The 25,294-nt window shown below is 28.5% G+C and overlaps 2 protein-coding genes and 1 pseudogene across 2 annotated transcripts; 2 read left to right on the top strand and 1 right to left on the bottom strand.

The window, feature by feature from the left end:
• Positions 1–4,256: 4,256 nt before the first annotated feature.
• On the top strand, positions 4,257–4,887 carry LOC149055036 (52 kDa repressor of the inhibitor of the protein kinase-like). Its single transcript, XM_089228816.1, has 2 exons — positions 4,257–4,662; positions 4,748–4,887. Exons 1-2 carry the CDS (start codon positions 4,404–4,406, stop codon positions 4,768–4,770), a joined length of 282 nt encoding a protein of 93 aa, XP_089084942.1. The 5' UTR covers positions 4,257–4,403; the 3' UTR covers positions 4,771–4,887.
• A 5,449-nt stretch (positions 4,888–10,336) lies between these two features.
• Positions 10,337–25,203, bottom strand: Pi4KIIIalpha (phosphatidylinositol 4-kinase III alpha). Its single transcript, XM_015508740.2, has 36 exons — positions 24,765–25,203; positions 24,449–24,662; positions 24,205–24,378; positions 23,806–23,989; positions 23,641–23,733; positions 23,386–23,563; positions 23,131–23,308; positions 22,845–23,057; positions 21,980–22,080; positions 21,705–21,855; positions 20,637–20,826; positions 20,386–20,572; positions 19,656–19,750; positions 19,428–19,587; positions 19,209–19,365; positions 19,013–19,152; positions 18,520–18,932; positions 18,198–18,363; positions 17,917–18,120; positions 17,607–17,850; positions 17,358–17,515; positions 17,134–17,262; positions 16,919–17,070; positions 16,316–16,545; positions 15,852–16,144; positions 15,290–15,604; positions 15,044–15,223; positions 14,861–14,981; positions 14,659–14,802; positions 14,446–14,575; positions 14,192–14,363; positions 13,976–14,101; positions 13,635–13,757; positions 13,009–13,132; positions 10,839–10,998; positions 10,337–10,776 (listed from the first exon to the last, which is right to left on the bottom strand). Exons 1-36 carry the CDS (start codon positions 24,852–24,854, stop codon positions 10,551–10,553), a joined length of 6,315 nt encoding a protein of 2,104 aa, XP_015364226.2. The 5' UTR covers positions 24,855–25,203; the 3' UTR covers positions 10,337–10,550.
• On the top strand, positions 11,615–12,298 carry LOC149055035 (uncharacterized; annotated as a pseudogene).
• Positions 25,204–25,294: the final 91 nt, after the last annotated feature.

The raw sequence follows: 25,294 nt of genomic DNA, 5'->3' as shown, positions 1-25,294 counted from the left end.
ATTAAAAATACATACCCACGATTTTTTTTTATAAGCATTTAAAGTTCAAATTTTGACTAAATACGTAAAAATTACGGCAATGTTCAAATTATCTTAGATTGAAATTCATAAAAGTTTTTCTTTTTAGATCTAAGATTTGAAAATTTAATACAAGGCTCCTAACATATTTTTACAATAACAGTTGAAAAATAAAAGAAATATATAGTCACAATTTTTGATTATAAGCATTTGAAGTTCAAATTTTGACTACATACGTAAAAATTACGGCAATGTTCAAATTATTTTATGCTAGGAATTCGTAAAAAATTTTCTTTTTATAACTAAGATTTGAAAATTTTATATAAAGCTTCTAACATATTTTTACAACAACAAGACATATTTGAATACTTAAAAATTGTATTGGCTATTAACTATGAACTACGAAAAAAGTTTTCGATAATTTATTACATTATTCTATTTATTATTATATGTCTAATAATAACTCGTACATTTATCACATATAATATAATAAAACATAAAGTACTACCATTGATTATAAATACTATAGATCGCTCACTGCCGTGTAAAATCCCCTGCGCGTTCAGCGGCGTTTGCCACTATAAGCCGCTGTAGTCGGATTTGAGTACCGGCGTTTCTCGTTTGAATCGCTAGTGCGCTTTATTAGTCCCACCCACCAAAATGAATGTAGTATTTATAATCAATGGTGGGACTAATAAAGCGCACTAGCGATTCAAACGTGAAACGCCGGCACTCAAATCCGACTACAGCGGGATTTTACACGGCAGTGAGCGATCTATAGTATTTATAATCAATGGTACTACGGACTACGGTCACCACGTCTAAATTTATTCCTGTACGCCTAATCCAGATAATATTAGGTATAAATCGTTCAGAGATCAATATAGTTACATTAATCCAATGTGTTTATTTCGAGTTTTTAATTACTTTCAAATATGTGTAATAGGTAAATAACCTACCTCAATAATTTTATGATGATAAATAAAACATACAAAATGATTTAAATAGGTAATTGATAACTTGTTTTTAATTTGAGATAATATTATATGCTTATTATATCATTGATTTACCATCCGCTTGTGTAAGTAGTGTAACCATCATGTACTTAGTCTAGACCACGATTTAAGATATACAGGTTGCCCATCGGCATTCGGCATATGATAAGGTGAGAACCAAATTGAGTTCTTTGTGGTGCTGGAAATTACAGTAAGCGCTCCATGTGAGAGAAAAGTTAACTACCGTATCGCTGCCGGTTGCCACATTGCCTGCTGAATTTTAAATTTTCTATTTTCAGTTTTGTGTAATAAATAATAATTACAAAAGAATTATTCTTTTTACTAATTTAATTTTACAATTTTATATTATTTCCCAAACATTTAAGATTTTATTGAAGTCTGCTTTCAAGCTGTACAAGTATAACAGTAATAATAAATTATAAATTATAATGTAAGTTATATAAATTTTATTATTTTATTATAATTATCAAGCTATATAAAACAACCAATATATTTATTTATGAACTAATTAATTTATACACTTTTTACATTTATGTAATAGCTACTTATTACCTTCTTAATCATGATTTAACTAATTTTGACAATTTTTTTTAGTTCGGCACTGTTTTTTATTTGCTTGATTTATACAAAATAACAAAGTTTTGTTTGCGATTGCGACTAAGTAGTAGTAGTAAGTACTTAAAGTATATTTATATGTATGTATCTTAAATCGTGGAATAGAATCTATAATTCCAATATTCCATACCTATTACCCTACCAATATGGCCATATGGCATAAACCATAAATTCAAATTATTAAATATTTAGTGTGATAAACTGATAATTAGTTCGAGTCGTTCGTCTTGACCACGATTAAAGATATACAGGTTGGGAATCGGCCCATGTTTACAATTGCATTTCTTGAAGCCCAAATCTTCTGAGCAAATCAGCTGTTCCAACTAACCACTAGCGATACTATCGCAATTATTTTGTACTATACTACTATAATATTATCATTGATATTATCCCGCGCTTTTCATATAACTTAAATTATGAATAATTATTGTTATATAACAACAATTATACAGATTCGACAGTGTTTGAATGTGTTGTACATTTTTTGGCAGGGTAAAATAAATAATTTATTTTTTCTACACACTTGGTAATATTTTATATAATCACTCATTTTAATTTTAGATATATAGTTAGGCGTTTAGTAAAAAATACTAAATGTGATATGTGCGTTTTAAGTCTGAAGAATTTAAATTCCTCTGGAGCTGGCATAGGAAAAGAAGCTGATTTAATTAACGCTAAAACAAGAGGCTATCTAACATATCCCAGTAGTAATTTGTATGTTATAGTCAAACGCCTTGAAGAGTGCTTTGCCATACATGCAAACTCAAGTGATGTGTTTGAAAACACATACGAAGAATTTTTCAAACGGAATATGACTGAAGTTTTCATGTACTATCAAGGAACATCAAATAAAAATGTTGACAGACATTTTTTCCTATTACATAATAATGCGTATGAGGCAGTTTACTTACATTCAAAACCAAAAAAATAAAAAGGAAAACAAAAGTAAAAAAAGTTATGGAAATTAGTAAAAAGTTGAGTCACAGAATCAAATTGTTTTTTGATTATATATTATATTATCATATTATATTGTTTAATAAAATAAAATGAAATTTGGTTTCATATGGTTTCATATGGTTTTATGAATTTTATTTATTTCATTATTTAATATTTATAAGTTATAACCACGATTAAAGATATACCATATCTTTAATCGTGTTTGTATTTTATAAGTTGTAACCACGATTTAAGATAGTACTATCTTAGTCCGTGGTTGTAACAAATTATTAACATAGACCTTATACTCATAGACGGAGCAAGCTAGTAGTTCCCGCGATAATCGGTGGCTGCGCTGCACATGTTGTTTCATACTTCTGCGCATGTGCGTAGGACAAACCAGGTTGTGCATAAAACGCTTATTATTATCGTATCGTATTATCAATAGTAGAAATATGTCATGAAGCAGAAAGAACTTTTCGATCTTTTAATGTTTTTTTACCAAATATTAAACACAAAATGTTTAATAAAATAAAACACAAAATATACCAGAAACCAAATATTTTCAATGAATATATATATATTTTTATGTTGACTATCTTTATGTAAATTGTATGAATTTAAATTTTCTATAAATAAGCATTTTAACTTTTAATAAAAATATGAATTTTTGAAATATCAAAATCGAATTACACTAAAATTTCTTACAATCAAATACCTATATAGCTATGATACATGGATTAAATTTTAGTATAACTATACCTACACCACTTAAAATTATAACTTGCGTTAGACCATAGACAAATATATATTCAGTCTAGACTATTTTTTATAATAATTAGCAGGGCTTTGGACTTGGGACTATATGCTTAAAATCACAAATATATGTACCTATTTAAGCATCCAACAATATAAAATGTGTGTTAATGTAAGTTATTCACAATTTTTAGAAGACATAAATCACGAGTATGCTTTAAATATCAAAAAATCTATCACCGTTAACTTTTTTTTACTTTGGTTAGGTATAATATATTTATAATGGTTTTTGTCTTTAAGTTTCATTAGTTTAAATGCTGTCCTTAAAAACAAATACTTATACAGAAAATTGAATTTCATAATTGTATTAATAATTTTTATACATATACAAAATGAATTTATTATGTAAATAATTAAAAAAATTCCAATTTATAAAAAAAGATAAAATATGCAGTATAAATTTTTAAAAATATGCATATATAGGAAAAAGTTGGAAATAGGTAGGTATACTTAAATATGTGCAAAAAACTTTTAAATTTCAAATCCAGACACCCCAAAACAAATTTATAATGAATCAGATTTATTCTATTTGCTTTCTGGACAAATGTTTTGCAAATTTCAAATTTGCAAATGCATAATCCCGACTCCCGAGCCCTAATAATTATTTTACAACATTAATATCTTAATAATATAAATAAATAAACATATTTTATGTTATCAGAAATGACAACACTGCTAAGGTGATAGCTATGACCAGGGGGGTATAACTCTATACGGTGGGTCTGATATACACTTTTAAGACACGCGCCATACCAACGTAATATATGTCGCGTACAATTATAAATATTTGCGTGACGGGTCACTCTATTTTTGCCGTTCCAGCACTCGGCAGTAATTTTGTTTACATCTAGTGACGCGTCATCGAGTATCGACATAACGCAACGCCATAACGGTTTTACTAATTTTTCAAAACTGTTCCGTTTTAACGATTTTCAATTTAACTTGCTTTTGTTTTTAATTGTTAAATTAATAGTTTTGGTGAATAATTGTTACTGTTTCGCCATGCCGTCAAATAGTTGTGTTGTGATTGGTTGTGACACCAAATACACTGACAAAACTGTTCTTCGTCATAGGTTTCCAAAAGAAAAAAACACATTTGACGCTTGGGTGAAGAGATCAGGAAATAACAAATTATTAAATAAACCAATTGACATAGTTTATAAATCTTTTGTTATGTGTGATAAGCATTTTGAAGAAACTTGTAAAAGTCCTGGATTTAAAAAGTTGATTACTAATTCATTGCCAACTCTGAATTTACCAGGTAAATATATTATTTTAAGTTTATATAATATGTTGAAATTTTCAATATTTTGTAATATTTGTTTTTTTGTTTATATGTTCTATAGTGATATATGTTTTGTCAGCCTAAATGTTCTTACTTCTTAGTTATTCCTATAACTTAAGATAATAAGATATCTACGTATTGGGTGCATATAGCCAATACTTGACATCAGTTTTAATCAAACGGTTGAAATCAAGTATAAAAATTAAAAAAATGAAGGTATCAATTGCAGCCCAAGTCTTCAGTCAGCGTGTTGGAGCAATCATGAAGAGAATGGCCATAATGACAAACAACTCTAACTTCACTGGTAAGCTATATATATATTTGTAACAAACCATTTAAAAACATGAAACAATATTATTTTCAACTTATGTTATTGCTTGAACAATTAATGTTATTTTTCATTTTATACAGTACTTATAGTTTTTATTAATTGTTATAGAATACAAAGGCATTGACTCTGGGGCAGAAGATACTGGCCAATTATGCCTATTTATTGACAACCTTTTTGACAGTGCCAACGGAAATGTGATCAAGCCTAGCCCAGGTAAAGAGCTTAGTAGTGCAGTAACATTAAATTCACCTCATTGGAAGTTTTGGCCAAAATGTCTTGATGTCCTAAGTACCATGAAGTATGAAACAAATAAATCAATTCCATCAGTTTCAAATTGGACAAGAACTATTAAAGGAATGCAGTTAATTTGTAAAAGACTATTGAAAGATGGTTTCAAGTATGTTTTACTTAGAAATTTCAACCAGGACCCTATTGAAAACTTTTTTGGTTCAATAAGAAGTCATGGAATACGAAATATTAACCCAACCCCTGCGAACTTCATTTCTTCTTTTAAAGCTCTTGTTATTAATAATTTTACATCTAATCATTCCGTTGGTGCAAACTGTGAAGACGACGACTGCGATGGAGTCTTAGATAATTTAAAAGAATTTTTATTCAATGAAATACCAATTGAATCTGTTGTTGAAGAAGCTGATTGTAATGACCAATTACAAACTACTTTAGTGTCAATGCCACCCAATAACGATAATATTATAACCTCTGGCAGTAGAGCTTATGTTAGTGGGTGGATTATTAAAAAAGTAAAGCAATTGACTAAAAATTGTTCTACCTGCATTTCAAAACTTTGTGCTACTTATCCTTTGGATGAACATTTTTTAATTCAAGAACGCCAATATTCACAATGTCACTTATTTTACCCGGATAAAGAAACAATAGATGTGTACAGTTTGATAATAAATCTGTTTAATTCTAATTTCCATAAGTATGTATATAAAAATAATGCATTTGGTGAATTGTATTCATTTGTTTCTCAGAATGTGCCTATCCAAAATTTAGTTTGCAGTGAACATGATTTATTTAAAATTTTTCTCAAAACAGCTTGTAAACTATTAATTTATTCCTATGTAAACCATATAAATCGTATTTTGAGTAAAGGAGAAAAAAACAACTGCACTTCTGATCCTATAAAACTTGCTGCTATTTCTTATCATGATAAATATTCAAAAAAAAAAAGGGTTTTGTTACGGCAAAATGTTAATTATGTATAGACAAAATTATTGCATTAATTTACCTTTAGCAAATACCTCTGTATTAAATTAATTGTATTTTATGATAACAATGACACAATGTAAAAAAATAGTAAATAATTAGTTGTATTTTGAACTAATATTTTGATGTTTTTAATTAAATATTTACGTAGATATTATTATGTATAAATCTATAACCCTGACAAAAATTATGTTTGTACTTTGTAAATAATTGTATATATTCTAATATTTTATGACAAAAATTATGTTTGTACTATGTAAATAATTGTATACATTTTATGTTTTATGACTTAATAAATATTTATTGACATAATGAATTGAGTATATTATTTTATTTTATTTAGAATATTTGAAAATTTTATTCTTAATTTTTAAAATAATTTCCATAGCAATTATATCGATACAACAGTATAAATATCGATATTCTATCAGTAATATCGATGGTTGACAATCGATTGTTTAGTAATTAAGACAACCGTCGGGAGCGCTAGTATCGAACTTAGTATCAAAACGTTTCACGGGAGTCGCCTTTCTATTTAATCTCTTTTCTATGGCTATGACTGCACCACCCAACCCCGCCAACCAGTGATGCTCCGTCTATGAGTATAAGGTCTATGATTATTAATAATTTTTGACACTGGGAAGTGACCGAGCGCTAGTGATTAGTTGGAACAGCTGATTTATTTAGAAGGTTTGTGCTTCATTTTATCTTAGCTCGATTCCCAACCTGTATATCTTTAATCGTGGTCTAGACATAAATACTGTCAGTGCTATGCAATTTAAGAAATTTTTGACTTTTAAATGTTGCAACACTGTTAATATACTATAATTAGACACAGACTTCTATACTATCTAGATAAGGTACTCTTATAATATTTACATTGTTGTCACTTGTCAGTGAAGCCCGCATGGAGACGACCGCCATTTTGCCGGTTGGCAAAACATTGGTTGGCATACACAAAATGTATAAGAAATAAAATAAAATTATAAATTTTTTTATAGGTGAAATATAACAATAATGACAAAATGACCTATATAAAATAATTTTGTTTTGTTGCAAACAACAAGTCTAAAAATAATAAAATACAATACAACATTAATTAATTTTTACCATAAATACATATATAATATTTCATACTATTTGCCAACCAAGAAAATGGCGGAACCCGGCTTCAACTAATGTCTGGAGTTACTTATCTAGTTTATATAGAAGTCTGTGTAATAGATTCAGGTACATTGCTTAATCACAGAAATTGTCGCGCATCACCATAATTGGTTTGTTTAAGTCAGGTAAATCGGCGTCACAAATTTTCGGTCTCTTGCGGCCGCTTAAAATGAGTGAACGGTTTGTTTATCGTACCATAGAACGATATCGTAGTACTGGTGATGTTGTTGATCGGGTTAGAAGTGGTCGCCCTCGTTCTGTTCGAACGAAAATGGCGATCGAAGCCGTTCGTTCGAGAATTAATCGTAACCCTCTACGAAAACAGAAAATCATCGCTCGAGAGATGGAAATCAACGCACGACCGGTCTCTCGCATATTACGCGATGACTTAGGTGTGCGTGCATACAAAAGATGTACAAGCCATCTGTTGACAGGCCGATTAAAGGCAATAAGACACGAAATATCTAAAAAAGCTGCTACGCCTGTACGGTCGAAAAAAATTTAAAAATATTTTATTTACCGATGAAAAAATTTTTACCGTAGAGGAAAAATTTAACAAGCAAAATGATGGGATATAATATGCTAGGTCATCATTAGAGGCGAAAGAGAAGGTTTCACGCGTTCAACGGGGCCACCACCCTGCGCAAGTAATGGTTTGGTGGGGTGTGTCATGGCACGGTGTTACAGAGATCCATTTCTGTGAGAAAGGGGTTAAAACTGGGGCTCGCGTTTATCAGACAACTGTCTTAGACCCTATAGTAAGGCCTCTTAATAATACTTTATTCAAAGGAATCGATTGGGTATTTCAACAGGATTCGGCACCTGGCCATAAGGCAAAAACGACACAAGACTGGCTTGAAAACAATGCTCCAAATTTCATTAAGGCATCTGATTGGCCTTCTGCAAGCCCGGACTTAAGCCCGCTCGATTATGGGTCATGGAGCATTTTAGAGGAGAGAGCGTGTAAAAAACGACACGCAAATTTGGAGTCACTCAAACGAAGTATTATGAAGGCAGCAGCAGAAATTCCGTTGGAAACGATTCGTACGTGTATTGAACAGTGGCCGGAGTCGTTGTATTGAAAACGAAGGGGGACATTTTGAATAATTAATATATGGTTCAAATTGTAATTAGTTATGCTATTCAAATATGTTTATACAATTTTTATATGACTTGTTGTTCTTGAGTAATATACGTTTGAAGTACTACAGACAGTATTTATGTCTAGACTAAGTATGTTATTATGTTAATAATACCTATACCTACCAGTTTTTGACAAAATATTTGTATATTTTTTTTACGAGAATTTACAAATTATTACTTCAAGTAAGAAATTCATAAAAAATGCTCATTTGTATATACTTTTTGTGGTACCGCGAAAAATAACCCCGGAAATTTAGACCCCGAAAAAATAAACCCGCGAAAAAATAACCACGGAAAAAATAACCCCATAATAGGAGTTTTTGTAAATTAATCTCAAATCAATACAAAATATATAAAATACCTATTGTCGACGATTAAGAGCACGGTCTGTCTGTCATATCGATCAGATATACAATAACTAGGTACGGTGACATATTATATTTTTATTTATATATTATTGACATTGTATTACAAATTTATACTTTATTACTTACAAATCATTTTTATTATAGGGTTATTTATTAGGCAAATCACTTTTTGTCAATCTTATGTAGGTACTATGTAGGGTTGGAATACGTCCCGATTTTAAATATATACGTGTCCCGCGTCCTGCTTCAATTATTAGCTGGACGCGTATCTTACGATTTTTATGAGTTTTTTTAATTATTGTCCCGTGTCCCATCTTACAAGCCAGTGGGACAAGAAAGTCCCGATTTTTATTATAATTTATATTATATATTATATCAATTTATATCAGTAATATTAATTTATATCAGTTGCATTACATTAAGAATATTCATAATTTTTGATAATTATTTTACTTTATTATAGATACCTAATCTATTTATAAAATTTTTTTTTATAGCGTCCCGTTTCCCGCTTTTTAATAAAGCGGGACGTCAATATCCCAATTTTTTACAATATTACATTTAAAAAAATTGTGTCCTGTAAGTTGAAAAAAAAATCCCAACCCTAAATGGATAGACCTGATAACGAAATAAGACTTATGAAAACTGAATTTGAATTTGTTATGTCTACTTGAGATCGATTTGGCCACTTTGTTAAAATTGTGTTCCTAAACGACAATAAAACATTATGTTGCTTGAATATTTAAAATCTATCAAATTTGAAATGTTAATTATTCGAAAATTAAATTAAACATCTTAATAATATATGTGACCGGATCAATCTCAAAATGATATATTAACGAATACAAATCAGTTGTCAAAAGTCTTATCGCAAATCTTAAACAAAATTACTTTGACTTACAGCAAATATGTCAAACATTCTTACATTATACGTACCAAGTGTGATAAATTAACTAATAAAGGAGGTAACTGGTACCACAGAACCTGGTACATACCTTAGATAGTATATGATCTAAGGGTTATACCTACATATACAGACATACAGTATGGTCATACAAATATCTCTACAAATATATATGCAATTTTATGTATATTTTGTAAATTTTAAATCTTTTGTTTAGGCGGATGCCTCTAGTTTTGTGAGAAGCGGTGAGGGGTACCTACCTTGTATACATTATTTCTCTTCACTAAAAATTAATTCAACATGCTACATTAGTTCCCAATATAATATACTTTTTTTTAGTTTATTTAGAGAATTCATATTCGTATGATTGTTTGATTACCCTTTGGAAATTTAAATATTTTTTAAAAATGTTCTTAATTTTACACAATCTGATATGTTAAATTTTTAAAAGTTTCATGCTAATGATTGTTTTAGTTTACAGACGTTAGTTAAAAATTATTAAACACAATATCTGGTAACTACAACTCACAAGAGTAGGTATTTATTAAACATGCATCAATAAGACATAAATAAACCATTTACTAATTCCACCTAAAACACCTAGTAGATTACGAAAATAAAAAATAAAATAATTCCATAGTCTAATGAAATTTAAATTAGCTATTAAATAACAGTAGCACAATAAAGCTAAAATAACAAATGGCAGTTAGGTAAAATAATCACTTTAGCAAGGGATTTGATTTTGATAAAGTTGTAAGTAATCATATGCAATTGTTCTAAAGTTGAGAAAAGATTTATGAATGACACTCATCATGTACACTGCAGCCTCCCGATCAGTTGATTGAGGCGCAAATCTAGCTCTTAACAGTTTGATAGTTTGACCACGGAAACAAGGTAGTCCTGTATCAAGCATTAGAGACACTAATGATATAATCGCTTCCTTATAAGGCCTACAACATACAGAAAATAAATTGATGATTAAGTATTTATTATGTTAAATTATCTAAGCTACCTGACGGCCAAGTAGGCTTGAACACATAATTCAGTGAACCATCGGAAAGATGGAGCATCAATTTTTCCACCCATTACCATCACCATTTCATCGGTGAGTTTAATGTCTGGTTCAAAACCTAAATTACCCCCGGGTGACGACTCAAACATGAATCCAAAATCTGAAACAAATGTTAAGCTATTATAATTTCAATAAAATCAAGTGTATTTAATTTTAATATCTAATATCCAGCCAGTGCCGCAACTACTGGGTATGCAAAGTGTGCAACGCACACAGGCCTCCAACTCTAAGGGGCCTCTAAAACCAAAAACCAAAAATGAAAATCGTCTATTTCAATATTTTTTTTTTGCTCTATCGTTCTACAAATATTTTTAGATTTTATGCTCAACAATTATTAAATTAATTATAGGCATAATTATTAAGTATAGTATAAATAGTATGCAATACGTCAATACAGTGCTAAATAATAATAGTAAAATAATAGTAGTTACTATTTTTAAGCATTTTACAATGTCTGCTCTACCCGATGGGAATCTAGACATACTGCAGTATTTGCATTAAAAGAACGGTTTATTGATGTAATCAAATGTTTAACAGTAATATCACTTACAAGTAGTAAAAAAGATGAACGAAAAATATGAGTAAAGTACTTGAAAAATAAGATAGAATCAAGTGAATTTGTATTAATTTTATATATTTGGGAAAATATTTTAAGATATTTAAATACTGTATCTAAAATTTTACAAAGTTCGGATATTTCATTAGAGAATGCTTCTATGCTTCTGGATAAAGTTATTCAAAATATGCAACACATGCGAAATGACTACAGCACAATATATTTAGAATTAAAACGCTTATATGATGAATGGGGAATTGATATTTCATTCCATTCTTTGAGACCTAAGTTTCATAAAAAAAGTATTTGGAGAAGTTGACGGTGACCGAAGATTTGATATTTCTGAAGATAAATTTAGGATTAAAGTATTTTTACCAGTCGTGGATTATATAATATTTAAACTCAAAGAACGATTTAATGGAATGAAATGTGTATCTGATCGTTTCAAATTTTTAAGCCCGAAATCACTTTTGAGCTATGAACAGTCTTCTCTAATTAAATCTACATATGATTTCATTCAATTTTATAAATATGATATTATTTCAGATTTCACGCGACAAATTATAAGTCTAAAAACAAACATTTCATCTCAAAATCTAAAATCTATTAAAGATTTATTTTTAACTTTACCGATAACAGTCGCGTCTGCAGAACGTAGCTTTTTAAATCTTAAATTAATAAAAAATTATCTTCGGAATTCGTCTGGTCAAGATCGACTAAAAAATATGAGTATTTTGAATATTGAAAGTAAACGTACCGCAAACTTAATATTGATAAGATAATAACAGACTTTGCCAACGCAAAAGCCCGAAAAAAAAATTTTTTTGAAAAAATAATGTATTAATGTATTCATTATAATGTTTTAACTTTATAATTATAACTTATATTTTAAGAAACAACTTATTGTTCATTTTTATTATATTTTGCTAAAATGCCTAAATAAAATTTTATAAAACTGTTTTTTTTTTATATATATATATATATATATTACCTATTAGATATTTACTTCTGTTTAATTATAAATAATATACAATTAAATCTACAAAAATATCATGCATTGTGTTTAATTTAGAGATAACATTATTAAAATTGATTTTGTTCTAAAGTTTCATATTAATAATATAATAACTAAATTATTTATTTAATAATAAAATTAACTTCTTGTCTAATTAGTATAATGCACATATAACATTATAAATGATTTCATTTAAGTTAAAATACGAAAAAAATACTGATTAATAATATTGCTGTAATAATACAAAAATCAAGTAAAAAATTAATAATTTGGGCCTCCAAACAAATTTTGCACACAGATCTCATAATTAATAGTTGCGGCACTGTATCCAGCCATAATAAATAATATCTGGAGAGAAAGGCCGCCATCCCCCACCCACTAATGGTCTCAGTTCCTGAATCTTAAAATAAGAAAAAATAAAGAAGAAATATTCATCTTGTTTCAATTAGAGCTAAAACTTAAAACCAAATTAACAAGATATTAGTAAAATTATAAATATTTGTTTAGTATGGACTAAGAATTTAAACTTTATAACTAACCAATATGTATAATGTGCCCATCAGTATCCAACATTATATTTCCATTATGCCTGTCTTTTATTTGCAGTAAGAATCCAATAACACTATAAGCAGCCATTGATCTGACAAAATTGCGACGAGCGTTCTAAAAAAAAAAAAACATTTATTAATTTATAATATTGTAGATTTGCATAGAACAAAAATTGTATGATTAATTTTACTAAGAAAATACTTCATGTTTGAATTAGTTAATCAAATAAAATCTAATAAAATATGTATAAATATAAAAAAAAAAAATGAAAATATAACTAATTTACAAACCTAATATAAATTACATCAAGCGATAGATTACATTAATGAACTAAGCTATTTTATGGTAAAAATTTCTAATAATTATTAAAAATATTATGTATGAAATAAAGTCAAGTATGAACAATTTATTGTATTGTCTATTAACAATTAGGTAAATTTCAATGTTACTTTAAGTCAACATAAGCAATTAATAAACATCTTCAGTTTTGGATGAATAATGAAAAACAAGTTTAAAAACGTAAACAAATTATAGTAAGCTTGTCTGGATATTAAAAAATAAGAATAAATAATATAGTACAACTGTTTAGAACATTAAAATTAACTTTGAATTATACCTGGAATTCTTTTGTGTTTTCATCACCATAAGTTTTGATAAAATATTCATACATTCCATAGTCAGTTTGACGGCCCAATTGATCTCTCGATTTTGCATTTGGAACACATTCTATCACACCACACTGTAATATTAAAAAAAATATAAAATAATATTGAAACAACAAAAAAGATGTTGGCTTTGATTAATACATTTTAGCATTTTATAACTTGTGAGTTGTGATTAAGCAATTGTGTTTTAAGTTTTTTTTTTTATATTGCTGATCATTTAGACATTTAGTGTTTGAAAATATGAGTCAACATTCCGTCATTCCATCAAAATAAAATATTGAATATTACTTACACCAGGTGCAGTAGCAACCACTCGATATGGGAATAAGAATAAATCTAATCCAACTTGTTGGAAAACATTCTTAAAAATACTGATTACTTGAAGAGCCAACATATCTTGACGTACATCATCTCCAACCTAAAATAATTTAGTATATCAATTAAAATAAGTGTTTAAGCTTTAAGCAGTTACTGAATAATACAAACAATAATAATAATAATAATTTACTTTGAATATTGCTGCCTGCCACGTATCTAAGCCAATTACAGGAGCCGAATCAATAAATTTTTCAGTTTTACCAGATGTTTGATGATCAGAAATAGCCATCGCAGTTTGTTCTAATTCATTTATACCACATTTTCTCACTCTGAACCGAGCCAAATATGGAGCTTTGGCAGCACTATAAATAATTCATGTTTATTAATAGTTAATTATGCAAATACTAGGGAAATATAAATTGTTTATTAAATACAATTATAAACCTTTGCATTGGAGTGCCACTGTTATAGTCAATATCAATAACCATTGCTTCAGGATTTGAAGGCAAATAGCATCCTGCTTGAACTTCAATTTTGCTTAACGCTTCTAAACATGCATGTTTTCGTTCAGGTCCTGAAATTTATATTTTTCAAAATATTAATATATTAAATAAATATTAACCTATCTTGATTAATATTTACATAATTTTAATTTACCTTTAGGAAAAGGTCTTATCTTGCCTGAAATATCAGTTATCTTAGAAAAAAAGTCGAATTCACGTTCGTAAAACTTTTTAGCAGGACCTGATAAGCAATCAACTATTGCATTAGTTAATGCATCTAATGTATCATAAAGAGCAGCTAAAAGTAAGAAAAATTAAAGTTAAAAAATATAAAATTAGTTGTTTGAATTTCATACTGTCTTTATGCTGCATTTCTTCATCTATGTACATATTAGTCTTCATATTCCAGATCAGTTGATGAGCAACTACTTGAGACCGTAATGAAATTGATTTGATAAACTCCAAAACGTAACCCATCTATTATTTTAAAATTTGTAATGAGTATAAAATGACAATATTAATATATATAAATTTCGTACTGTATCATGACGAAGAGTTTGGACTAATTGTGGAATGTAAAACAACACTGCATCAGCTGGATAACTCGCTAAAACACGGACTGCATACTGTGCAGAAATTGGATGTGGTGGATATTGTCTAGAAAAATATGACAATGCTTGAATAGGGGAAACCCTTGCCCATGTCAACATGTAGACAAGCTGAAATAATTTAATCGAATTAATAAAAAATTGAATATTTTATAAAAATGTCTTTTATTTATTTACTTCGGGAGCATCACTTAAAAGAGTCTCAGTGGTCACCAAATATTGCAAGGCTTCAGGTATATGTGAAACAACCATTGGATTTGTCCTAACCAGTCTGCATACTTCTTTCACAATACAGTCAGCGTTTTTTAATCTAACTGGTAGGAATATACAAAGAGTAGGACTAATTTCCCATGCAAGTCTTGTATTTTCACGTAGAGACTTATCAGGAACGGTTTTGGACTTCCAAGAAGCTACCATTTCTTCTCCAGGTACATTGAGTTCAGACAAATTAGCAGGGTTTTGCCATGTGCTCAAAAATTCAATTTGAACGGCCTATAAAAAAATATTATGTTATATTTTTCTTATTTTAAAATAAAATAGATGATTAATATACAGAGTGGACATCATCATTTTTCTTATAAGGCCCATACTATATACTTTTTTGATATTATCATATTATGATGTGAAATGTTTACATAAGTTGAAACTTAAGTTTTTATTAACTGCATATAAATATAATATATTTTTACACAACACAAGTCAAAATGAATTCATATCTAAATCCATAATCAATTCTTACCAAAAGATCTAATATGAGGATTCGTTTTTTTATGTAATCTTTAACATATAAATCTTGAGTGGCATTGCCATTTTGACGTTTCATTCTTAAATTATTGGCTGTACGTTTGTTCAGTGTATTTGTAGCAGATGATGATAATGGTACAGTGTTCATCCAGCCTTGAGATGTACCAGAATTTCCAGAAACCGCACCAATGCTGGATACAGTTAATTCATTTAGAGATGAAATTGTTAACTGATGATCATAAATTGTATTGCTAGAAGTTTGCAAAGAACCTCCTTGAAGGTCAAAATCTAGTTATAACAATATGCAAAAAACATTTTGTCACTTTACAAGGAATACAAATCAATCTTTTGCTTTCTCCATGATTTAAAATCAATAATATAAACTAGAGGAATAATTAAGTTTACAAAAACATGCACAATTAAAACATTATTGTATATGATGTATATGCATATAAGTACCACCAATAACACTGGCCATTAAATATTTCTTATCTGAATGCATTGTCTGCCAAAATTTAGTAAGTGCAAGTATATCATCTCTCAATTCTGATCCACGTTGAGTAGGGCATTGAACAGGTGTTGTAAAAGTATCAAAGCAAGCACAGTATACTCTTTCTCGTAGTATATTTTTTCCAAGTGATTTAGGTAATACATCTCCTTGCAACAATGTTAATCCGCATTGTAATAATCTGAAATAGGTGGTATTCAAAATATTTTTAAGCATTTTTTAAATTATAATTACAATGCAGTAATGAATTGTACTATAAAAAATTAAACACTTGTCTCAATATTTCGTATAGTAAGTAAAATTTTAACTTTCTAAAACAAATATATAGTTGTTTACTAAATAAATTTCAATCATTGAGTATTTGAATAAAACCTTCATTAATTTTGAAAATTAATTTTTTATTTTTTGAAATCCTATTAGAGACCATTTATTATCCAGACCTACTTAAAAGTTGGAGACGCAATGGTAATAAGCTTACTCCTCTCGATTTACCTTATAATTTTAAGGACATTACTATACGATTTTAGTATAAACATAAAATAATTCAAGTTTACCTAAATCTTGTTCCAATAGCATCTATATGACGACTAATGAATGCATCAGAAGTTCCAACACTCATAGGTAATGATCGGTGTAACATCATAGCTAACATTTCTACTTTTTCTTGACTACAAGACTTCACATTGTCAACCACTTCACATATATACTAAAAACATTCCCAATCAAATTTAAGTTAAAAAACTTAATATTTAAAACAATTAAATCTTACTTGAACCCAAATATCATGAGGCTTAACAAAAAGAGGATTAGGTTCTAAAGTACATCCTTCATACACTGCAAGTGGACTAACTTTTTCTATATCTTTTGCAAATAAGCCAATGCGGCTATCAATTGTATACTACATAAAAAAAATTTAGTTTAATATTAATAGTAAATTTAAAAGCCTATTCTGCAACTTAAGTGATGTATATTATAGATGTATATTATTCACACCTGAAAAGCAGCAAACATTTCTTGTAAAAATTGTAATTCCAAATCAGGTCGGGAAGTAGTTAACCATTGCCAACATTCGACTGCAGTTCTCATTGCTTTAGTAGTGAATAACATTACTTGAGACCATGCAACAACATGTAATAGTTTTCTCGTACATCCTAAATAGTCGAATAAAAATTGTTATTTTGTAAACGGCAAATGTACCTATTTTATAAAATGTTAAGTAATAAAAAAATAAATATTTACTACCTGAAATTGATATAAGTAAAGCTGTAGCAGTCCATAATGCATTGTGATGCATGTTATTAATATCATTATTACAAGCACTCCAAACTTTTGCAATTATATTGTCCACTAATTGTTCAGGGCTATTTTCATAAGCTGATATCATTCCTGACACAATACCTGCAAAATGACTTCTTAATCCTAAAGTTGTGATGTATAAGGAAGAATCAGTTTTCACACAACGTGGTCTCTTATCCAGTGTCGTTTTCTAAAAAAAAAATAAGTTTTTTAAAAATATATATATACTTATTATTATATTAATGTAAATTTGTACTGATAATGGTGCTGCATGAAAATTTAGGCCACTACTTTGCAAGACGCTTTCTGTAGCTAATGATAGTCCTGAATGATGCCAATACGATGAACTAGGGATTTGAGTTAAATAATGCTGAAGATGTGATCTAGTAGCACTAGGAGCCCATTTCATAGCTTCTTGAATGAAACCTAATGACCTTGCTGCAAAGTCATTAGTAGTACTCTGAAATAAATTTAATGTAATCAAATGGTTTTTAATATATATAAATTATAAGCACATATTTTTAAATTCTTAATTACTTCTCTTGCTTCAAGTGTATCCATTAGTATGAGTGTAAATGGGGAAGATGGTATTTGAATGCAAGGAGTCTCATTATTAGGATTCAATTCTAAAGAATAAGACAATACTTGAAGTATGTCACACATAGTCCAAAGTACACGTTGGTTCCATAATAAATGTGGGAATCTATAAAATTAAGTTAAACTGAATTCATAGTTTCTCTTATAATAATTAGTTTCTCTATATAAGAAATCAATTATAATTAACAATTAAAAACAATTAATGATTTCAAACACTTAAGCAAGTTGAGTATAAATGTTTTTATACCACGTAAAAACCTACTTGCTAACAAGTCCAGAAAGCCATTTGTCTGCAACACATTGAATCAATTTATGTATATGATTAAAATTAACTAATAGCAATTGAGCATGGTACTCCAATTTCTTCTCTCTAGTTTCATCTTTTGCTTGTGTAGACATAGCATTTAAAAATAATGAAAATACTTTATCTCCAACACTAGAGACACAATGCCATAATCCGGTTTTATCTTTCTGAATAGCATAATCAGATAAGTAATCGAAAATTGGCTGTAGGCTTGGATCATTTGAGTTCTGTATGCGCATAGTTTCTAAATAGTACACTGATAACAAGTAAGTTGCCTGTGCAAATGATAATTTATTCACAGCAGCTGAAACTTCAGGTGGAGCTGGATTAAGATGTTGAAGTATTTGAGACTTAAGTTCTTGAAGCTGGTTCTGTACATATATGTGTAAATTATATATGTATATTTTATACTTTAAAATTTATTTATTTTCAAAAATAAAAATAATTTTACCATAGAAACACTTTCATTTCTGACAGCAGAAGTATACTGCAGCTCTCGCATTTGAGATCTAGTAGACGTTTGAGTTACAAGACAAGGTGATTTAATAGCAATTTCTTTTACACCTTCATACCATTCACTAGGCCATAATCCTAAATACATGAAAATTAATATTATTAACACTTTTTATAATTGATTTTTTTCTTACCAGAGTCATTTGTAAATCCCATAACTACACAGTATAACCAAAAATCCCTAAATAATTTATGCAACCGAGGTTTGGGCTGTATAATAGCTGGTAAGCGACGTATTAGAACTGCAATTACTGGAATTAGCATTCCTAAATTCCCAGCACTACTAGAAGCCTACAATATAAAAATTATATCCCTTAGTAAATTGTATTAATATTAACAACAAAATTATTTACTTTATTAGCTACTGGTGCTTTTTCAGAAGCTCGTTTTCCTTCAAGACCAAGTTGTACAAATAATTCTAATAGTCTGACAAGAAGTTCATTCATTTCATTTTCACCTTTGATATTTGCAGCAATATTAGCCAAGGCATTAATAACTGCTCCTGAAACATGTCTTAATAACAATTGATAGGATTAATATAGATTTTTAAAATAAATAGTATGATTTAGAATTATAAATACCTATACTGATTTGATTGATCATGGCTGTATAAAGCATTACCAGCTTCAACAGTTATTGTAGAAAACATGCGCATAATTTCTTCATAAACATTCATCTAAATTATTCAGAATTAACACTTAGTTTAAAATCTGGTACTTGTGCGTTATCGCGACTATCGCCGACTTGTTGCGACTACCTTGATTTCAAACGCAACATATTTTTAATACGTTTATAATAATACAAAACTACCCAAAGCTAATGTCAATGTATTTATTGATAATATGATAATAATTATAAAATATAATAATAATATGTCAAATCTAATAAAATAAAATATGTCAAATTTATACGTCAACAATTACGAGTACAATTTATAAAATATAAAATTCTTCATTATGATAAGTATTTCTCCACATAAACTCTGCCAAGTAAGATTCTAAATGGTGTCGCGCTGTACCCCTATGACGTTTGTTTCTCCATTTCGCCAATCCCCAAATGTACAACAAGTTATTACTACTACCAGCATGACAGCGTGGTTTTAACTAAGTGTCTAAGTGTCCTAAAAGTTACCCAGCTAGTCTATAAAAATTGCGATAAGTGCGATTGTAACGACACTGGAAAAAATAGAATCGCATATAAAACCCATATATGAGGTAGTCGCAATAACGCATATGTGGTGCGCGGTAGACGCGATAATGCACAAGTACCTAAAATCTAATTCCATGATTAGAAAAATAATATAATACTTACATCACATTTTGCAATAATCATACATCCAAGCTGATCAACAATAAGTACATCAATAGAACTAGGAACACGACAGAATCGTTGCTGGAAAAATTGCAAAATAGTATCAGATGTCTTTGCAGTATCTCTTAAGCTAACTGCAATATGGCCTAACATCACTATAGTATTCGCTTGTATTAACGATGAATCACTAAAATGATAATTATTAATTAATAATAATTAAAACCTAAAGTAAAAAAAAAATTTAATATTACTTTTTAGATTTTTCGGCAGTATATAATCGATTAGATAAGGATGCTAAAAGTGCTGGTACACAAAAAGGATCAAGAGTGTATGCTGCTCGTAATGCAATACAAAGGTTTTCAATTGATGAATTTCGAAGTCTTTCAAACTGTGATTCAACATGATCTGATGATATTGGTTTTACCTCATTAACTCCATTAACTAAAAATATAAAACACAATATTATTAATGTAATTATTTAACATTATATTCTTAAAGATTGAAAAGCATGAAATAGGTAATAACAAAAAAATTAATTATATTTATATTTTCTTCTTTCTCGGCGGAATCACTGAACTAATTGACACCAAATTTTGCATACACATTCCTTGAGACTCAAAGAGTGTTTATAGTTTCAATTTTCAACCCATATAAATTGCTATAAGGTGGCTTATAACAGAAATTATTTCGTTATAACTCACAGAAATCTGATATTTTATTGTCTATACATAAGGTTGCAAATGGTTACAAGAAATAAAAGAAACTTTTATATTATAATCTAGATTTTAGGTATTTATAAAATAAATATATGTTTTTAACTAGTATACAGTATTACTACTAGAATATAAAAAACAGTTTTTGAGTATATTGTATACCTAAAAACTAAAAGATCGGTATAGATGAAAATTTCAGATATTGTTCTAAAAAATGTCATAGAAAGTGTAGAGAGTGCTGTAATCAAGTTTAAAAATAAACCAAGTGCCACAGATAGATTGCACATTACAGTCCCATGAGTTTACAAACTGAGAAACATCAACACTGATTATCCCGTGAACCGAAACAACACTACAATGTACATCAAAAACATAAAATCAAAATAAATCTATGTACTATACTACATAGCACATATTTGATATTTATTCATTTAATTTCAAGTACTGCTAAAATTCAGAATTCTAGGTAAAATAATTTAATTATGAATTATAAGTTAGTAGTAAGTTATTACTTAACATAATATTACAAAATTATTCTGGCACCATAGGTACCTATACATCAGTAATCACTATACAAACTATAAAGTATACATTTATTTTCTTTACCTGTGATTGTTAATCCTTTGGGTGTTTGTTTTTCAGATTGAAATTTGTTTAATTTTGATAAGATTGGGGATGGTTGAACAAGGAAATCACGGAGACATTGAATGCAAGTACTGGCTATACTTGGAAATTTTTCAGATAATTTACCTAAACCCTGAAAAAAATATATTTACGAAATTATAAGTATTCAATATTACTATAGTTAATTTGAACTAATTTTGTTTTCAATTTACTATAGTTTTATAAGTTTCAGTTACAAATAAAAAATCAATAAATACCTCCATACAAACTAGAATCAATGGCATATGTGCTAATGCTTGTTTTACATTATTACTCGAGTTAATTTTTTCCATTAAACGACCACATAAATTATCAGCACCTATAAACGAAATATACGTATTGTATGAGCCCTAAACAGATTCAGTTTTGCTTTGTGACATTTTGTACTTTACAATTTAAAATTAAACTTAAATTACATACAATATTTAATTGATTTAATAGAAAATTGAAGTAATCAATAAACATTACCAATTAAGAGGACTCAACGCCTGTATTTGTTATCTCAGTTTTACATAACAAATTTATGCTCAGGAGTACATGTTTTACTCTGTAAGCATAACAGTTAGAGTTAATAGACTTACTATGAAACTTGATGGTAAGAACATTATCTGTATTTTGTTGGAAGTATTTTTACGATAATTCAGTTTTTAAGTGAGTTATGCATGTATAATAAATTGTAAAATAAAAATGCTTATAACAGTTATAACTTAATTAAAAACTGAATTATCATAAATATACTTCCAACTAAACACAGATAATGTTTTTACCATCAAGTTTCATAATAGGTCTATTCACTCTAATTTGTAAACTAACGGAGCAAAACGTGAACTACTGAGTGTAAATTTTCTGTATTACGCATTTGTAAGATTGGGACAACAAATTCTGATGTGGGGTCTTCTTAAGTTATTTGAAATAGAAAATATAATTTCTTTAAAAGCTTGAGGTTCTGAATTATGGAAAATATTTGGGTACCTAATAATATTATATTAAACTATAAATATTTTTCATAGTTTATTTATTTATTTCATTATTATTAATGTTTATACTTTATTGAATCATAAGTTATTAATTTTAAAAACTTACCAGCTTCGTCCCTTGTAGCCCAAACCAATAAATCCACACAAGCAGCATTAGCTAAAACATTTATTTTAAATTTATTCATTGTAGTTAAATTTGGATCTTTATCTTCACGCTCAGATGTTTCTTGTAATGCGCCGGATTGTAACTCAGTTTGACCATTCAAGAATAGATCTTTTATAAATTCTTGAACGTCTTTAGTAAATGGTAATGGTAAATCTAGAACAAATATTAATTTAAACTATAGTTAAAAACTTAACAATACAATGGTAAATTGTCAATATGTATTTACCTTGTTGATATTGAAGTAATTCTCTCAATAATGAAGCAATGACTAAATTTAATATTTCACTAAAACTGCGATAACAAAATGTTTTACTTTCACCAGATATATGAAATTCAAGAGCTAAACTATCCACAAACCCCAAAACATCAGAGGTAAGAATTTTTTTCGCAATCGATAAAACAGTCTATAAAAAAATGTTGACAGTGAATATAACGATAAAACATAAAACAATTAAAATTTTCTTATTCTTAATATTCTCACTTGTAGATGACCCAGGGGAAACATTAACGACGATGATTTGTGATCAATAGAAGAATCGGTAAATCTTGTATATGGAAATTGGTTAAAACTTGATCCATATTTAAAGAAAAAGTAATTAGACATATTGTTTGGTGCTTGAGAACTCAGTTTGCATTCTGATTTGTATATCATTCTATTACTAAATGCACAAACAAATAAATAAGAAACTTATCAGTAAAAATAATCTGATTCATTTATATACAGAGAATTATTTACTTGAGATCATTCATCGGATCTAACGAACTCAATGTCATAACATCTAGTGAAGCTAAATTTAAATTAAGAGATAATGATCGAGGAATGATAGAGCTGAAATAAAAACATTTTTATTATACGTCTCAATCATATTAAATGATAAATAGATTTATACAAAATTACTACCGAAAATTTGAGAAACTTTTCTTTTTTTGTATATTTAAATCAGGAATAGGGACTGGAGTTTGCTGAATTGGAGCACTAGGTTTTGGAAATAAACGACATAAAAGTGGAGGGTCACTCAAGGTTGCTCGTCCCATTGCTCTAGCCAAGCCAATAAAACACGGAATGGTAGCTTTGCACAATGTAGCTAAAAATTATAAACATGTTTTAATATTTATCAAGTTTTATATAGCCATTCATAATTAATCTTTAACATAGGAGATGTTTTATACCACTTGAAATTTAAACGCATTTAAGTATAAAACATTTCAAAACTTTCTACACATTCTGCATGTATATATTGAATATATGTCATAAATATCATAAATATTATGAATTATAAAATATCTAATCAAAACATACTTTTAGCTACATCATTTAACTTGTCAGATTTAGCAGATCTAATAATATTAGACAATTTACTGAGACATTTTATCTGTGCTTCAATTATTTTTTCTCTAGAAACTGGATAACGAGTTGCGACATCTGTTAATAATGTATTAAGACAAAAACTCATTCTTTCAGCAACTGGTATTCCTATAAATAATATAATAGATGGAACAAATCAAAAAAAAATAGATCATTTATCGGACGTAAAAAAACTTACTCTCTCTAGGAAAGTACTTGATCTCGTCCACCCACTGCATTTTCCCTAAACCATTCAACAACTTTAATAAGTAAGGTAATATTTGATCGACATGCTGAAAGTTTGATTCTAGGAGATATATCCCCAATGCTATTATAGAATCTTGGCCTCTTTGATCCATCTTGAATACCCCTTGATGACCTTCTTGCGGACATAATGAATATAATGTTTGAATCTGTCAAAAATAATAAAAATTTTCCACAGGTTAATAGATGCCTTATCCAATAGTCTTTAAGTTTTTTTTTTGTTTCAAAATAATTAAGAACAATGAATTTACTTTTTCCCATGGTATTTCCTTTTGAGAAGCCAAAGATCGGGCCAAATGCTGGATAGTTTTTTGAAAGAAATTTTTTTCATCTATAGCCATAGTGTAGAAATGTACACAATACTTTTTTTTTAATTGAAAATATAACTTATCTACATCGGTAATATATTGTACAGGTAATTAGGTATTAATTAATGAATCAACAGATATCCATCAACCATCACACTAATGGTAGAGTGCAGACAAATTAATATTTTAATATATGTAATCATTAAAGTAGACGACCTCGTATTCAAAATGTAAACATGAAATATGACTATATGACTCTCTCGAGAGCCGAGAGGCCGAGTAAAGAGTGTTGAGTAATAGCCAATAAGTAGATATGATATTGTAGAACTTCTATCGTTTAACGTTTTACTGTTTTACATTTTACAATAATTATTCCATTATCGCTATCCGCAACCAAAAAGTCAATAAAGATTTTAAATGATAACTTACCTTATCACAATAAGAGATAACAACAACAAAACTGTAGCAATTTC

Source organism: Diuraphis noxia, unplaced genomic scaffold (assembly GCF_037042655.1).
Source record: "Diuraphis noxia isolate RWA-SAM2 unplaced genomic scaffold, SU_Dnox_SAM2 contig0005, whole genome shotgun sequence".
Lineage (NCBI taxonomy): Eukaryota > Metazoa > Arthropoda > Insecta > Hemiptera > Aphididae > Diuraphis > Diuraphis noxia.
The sequence above is the reverse complement of the archived record's forward strand: the minus strand, read 5'-3'. Positions and strand labels throughout refer to the sequence as shown.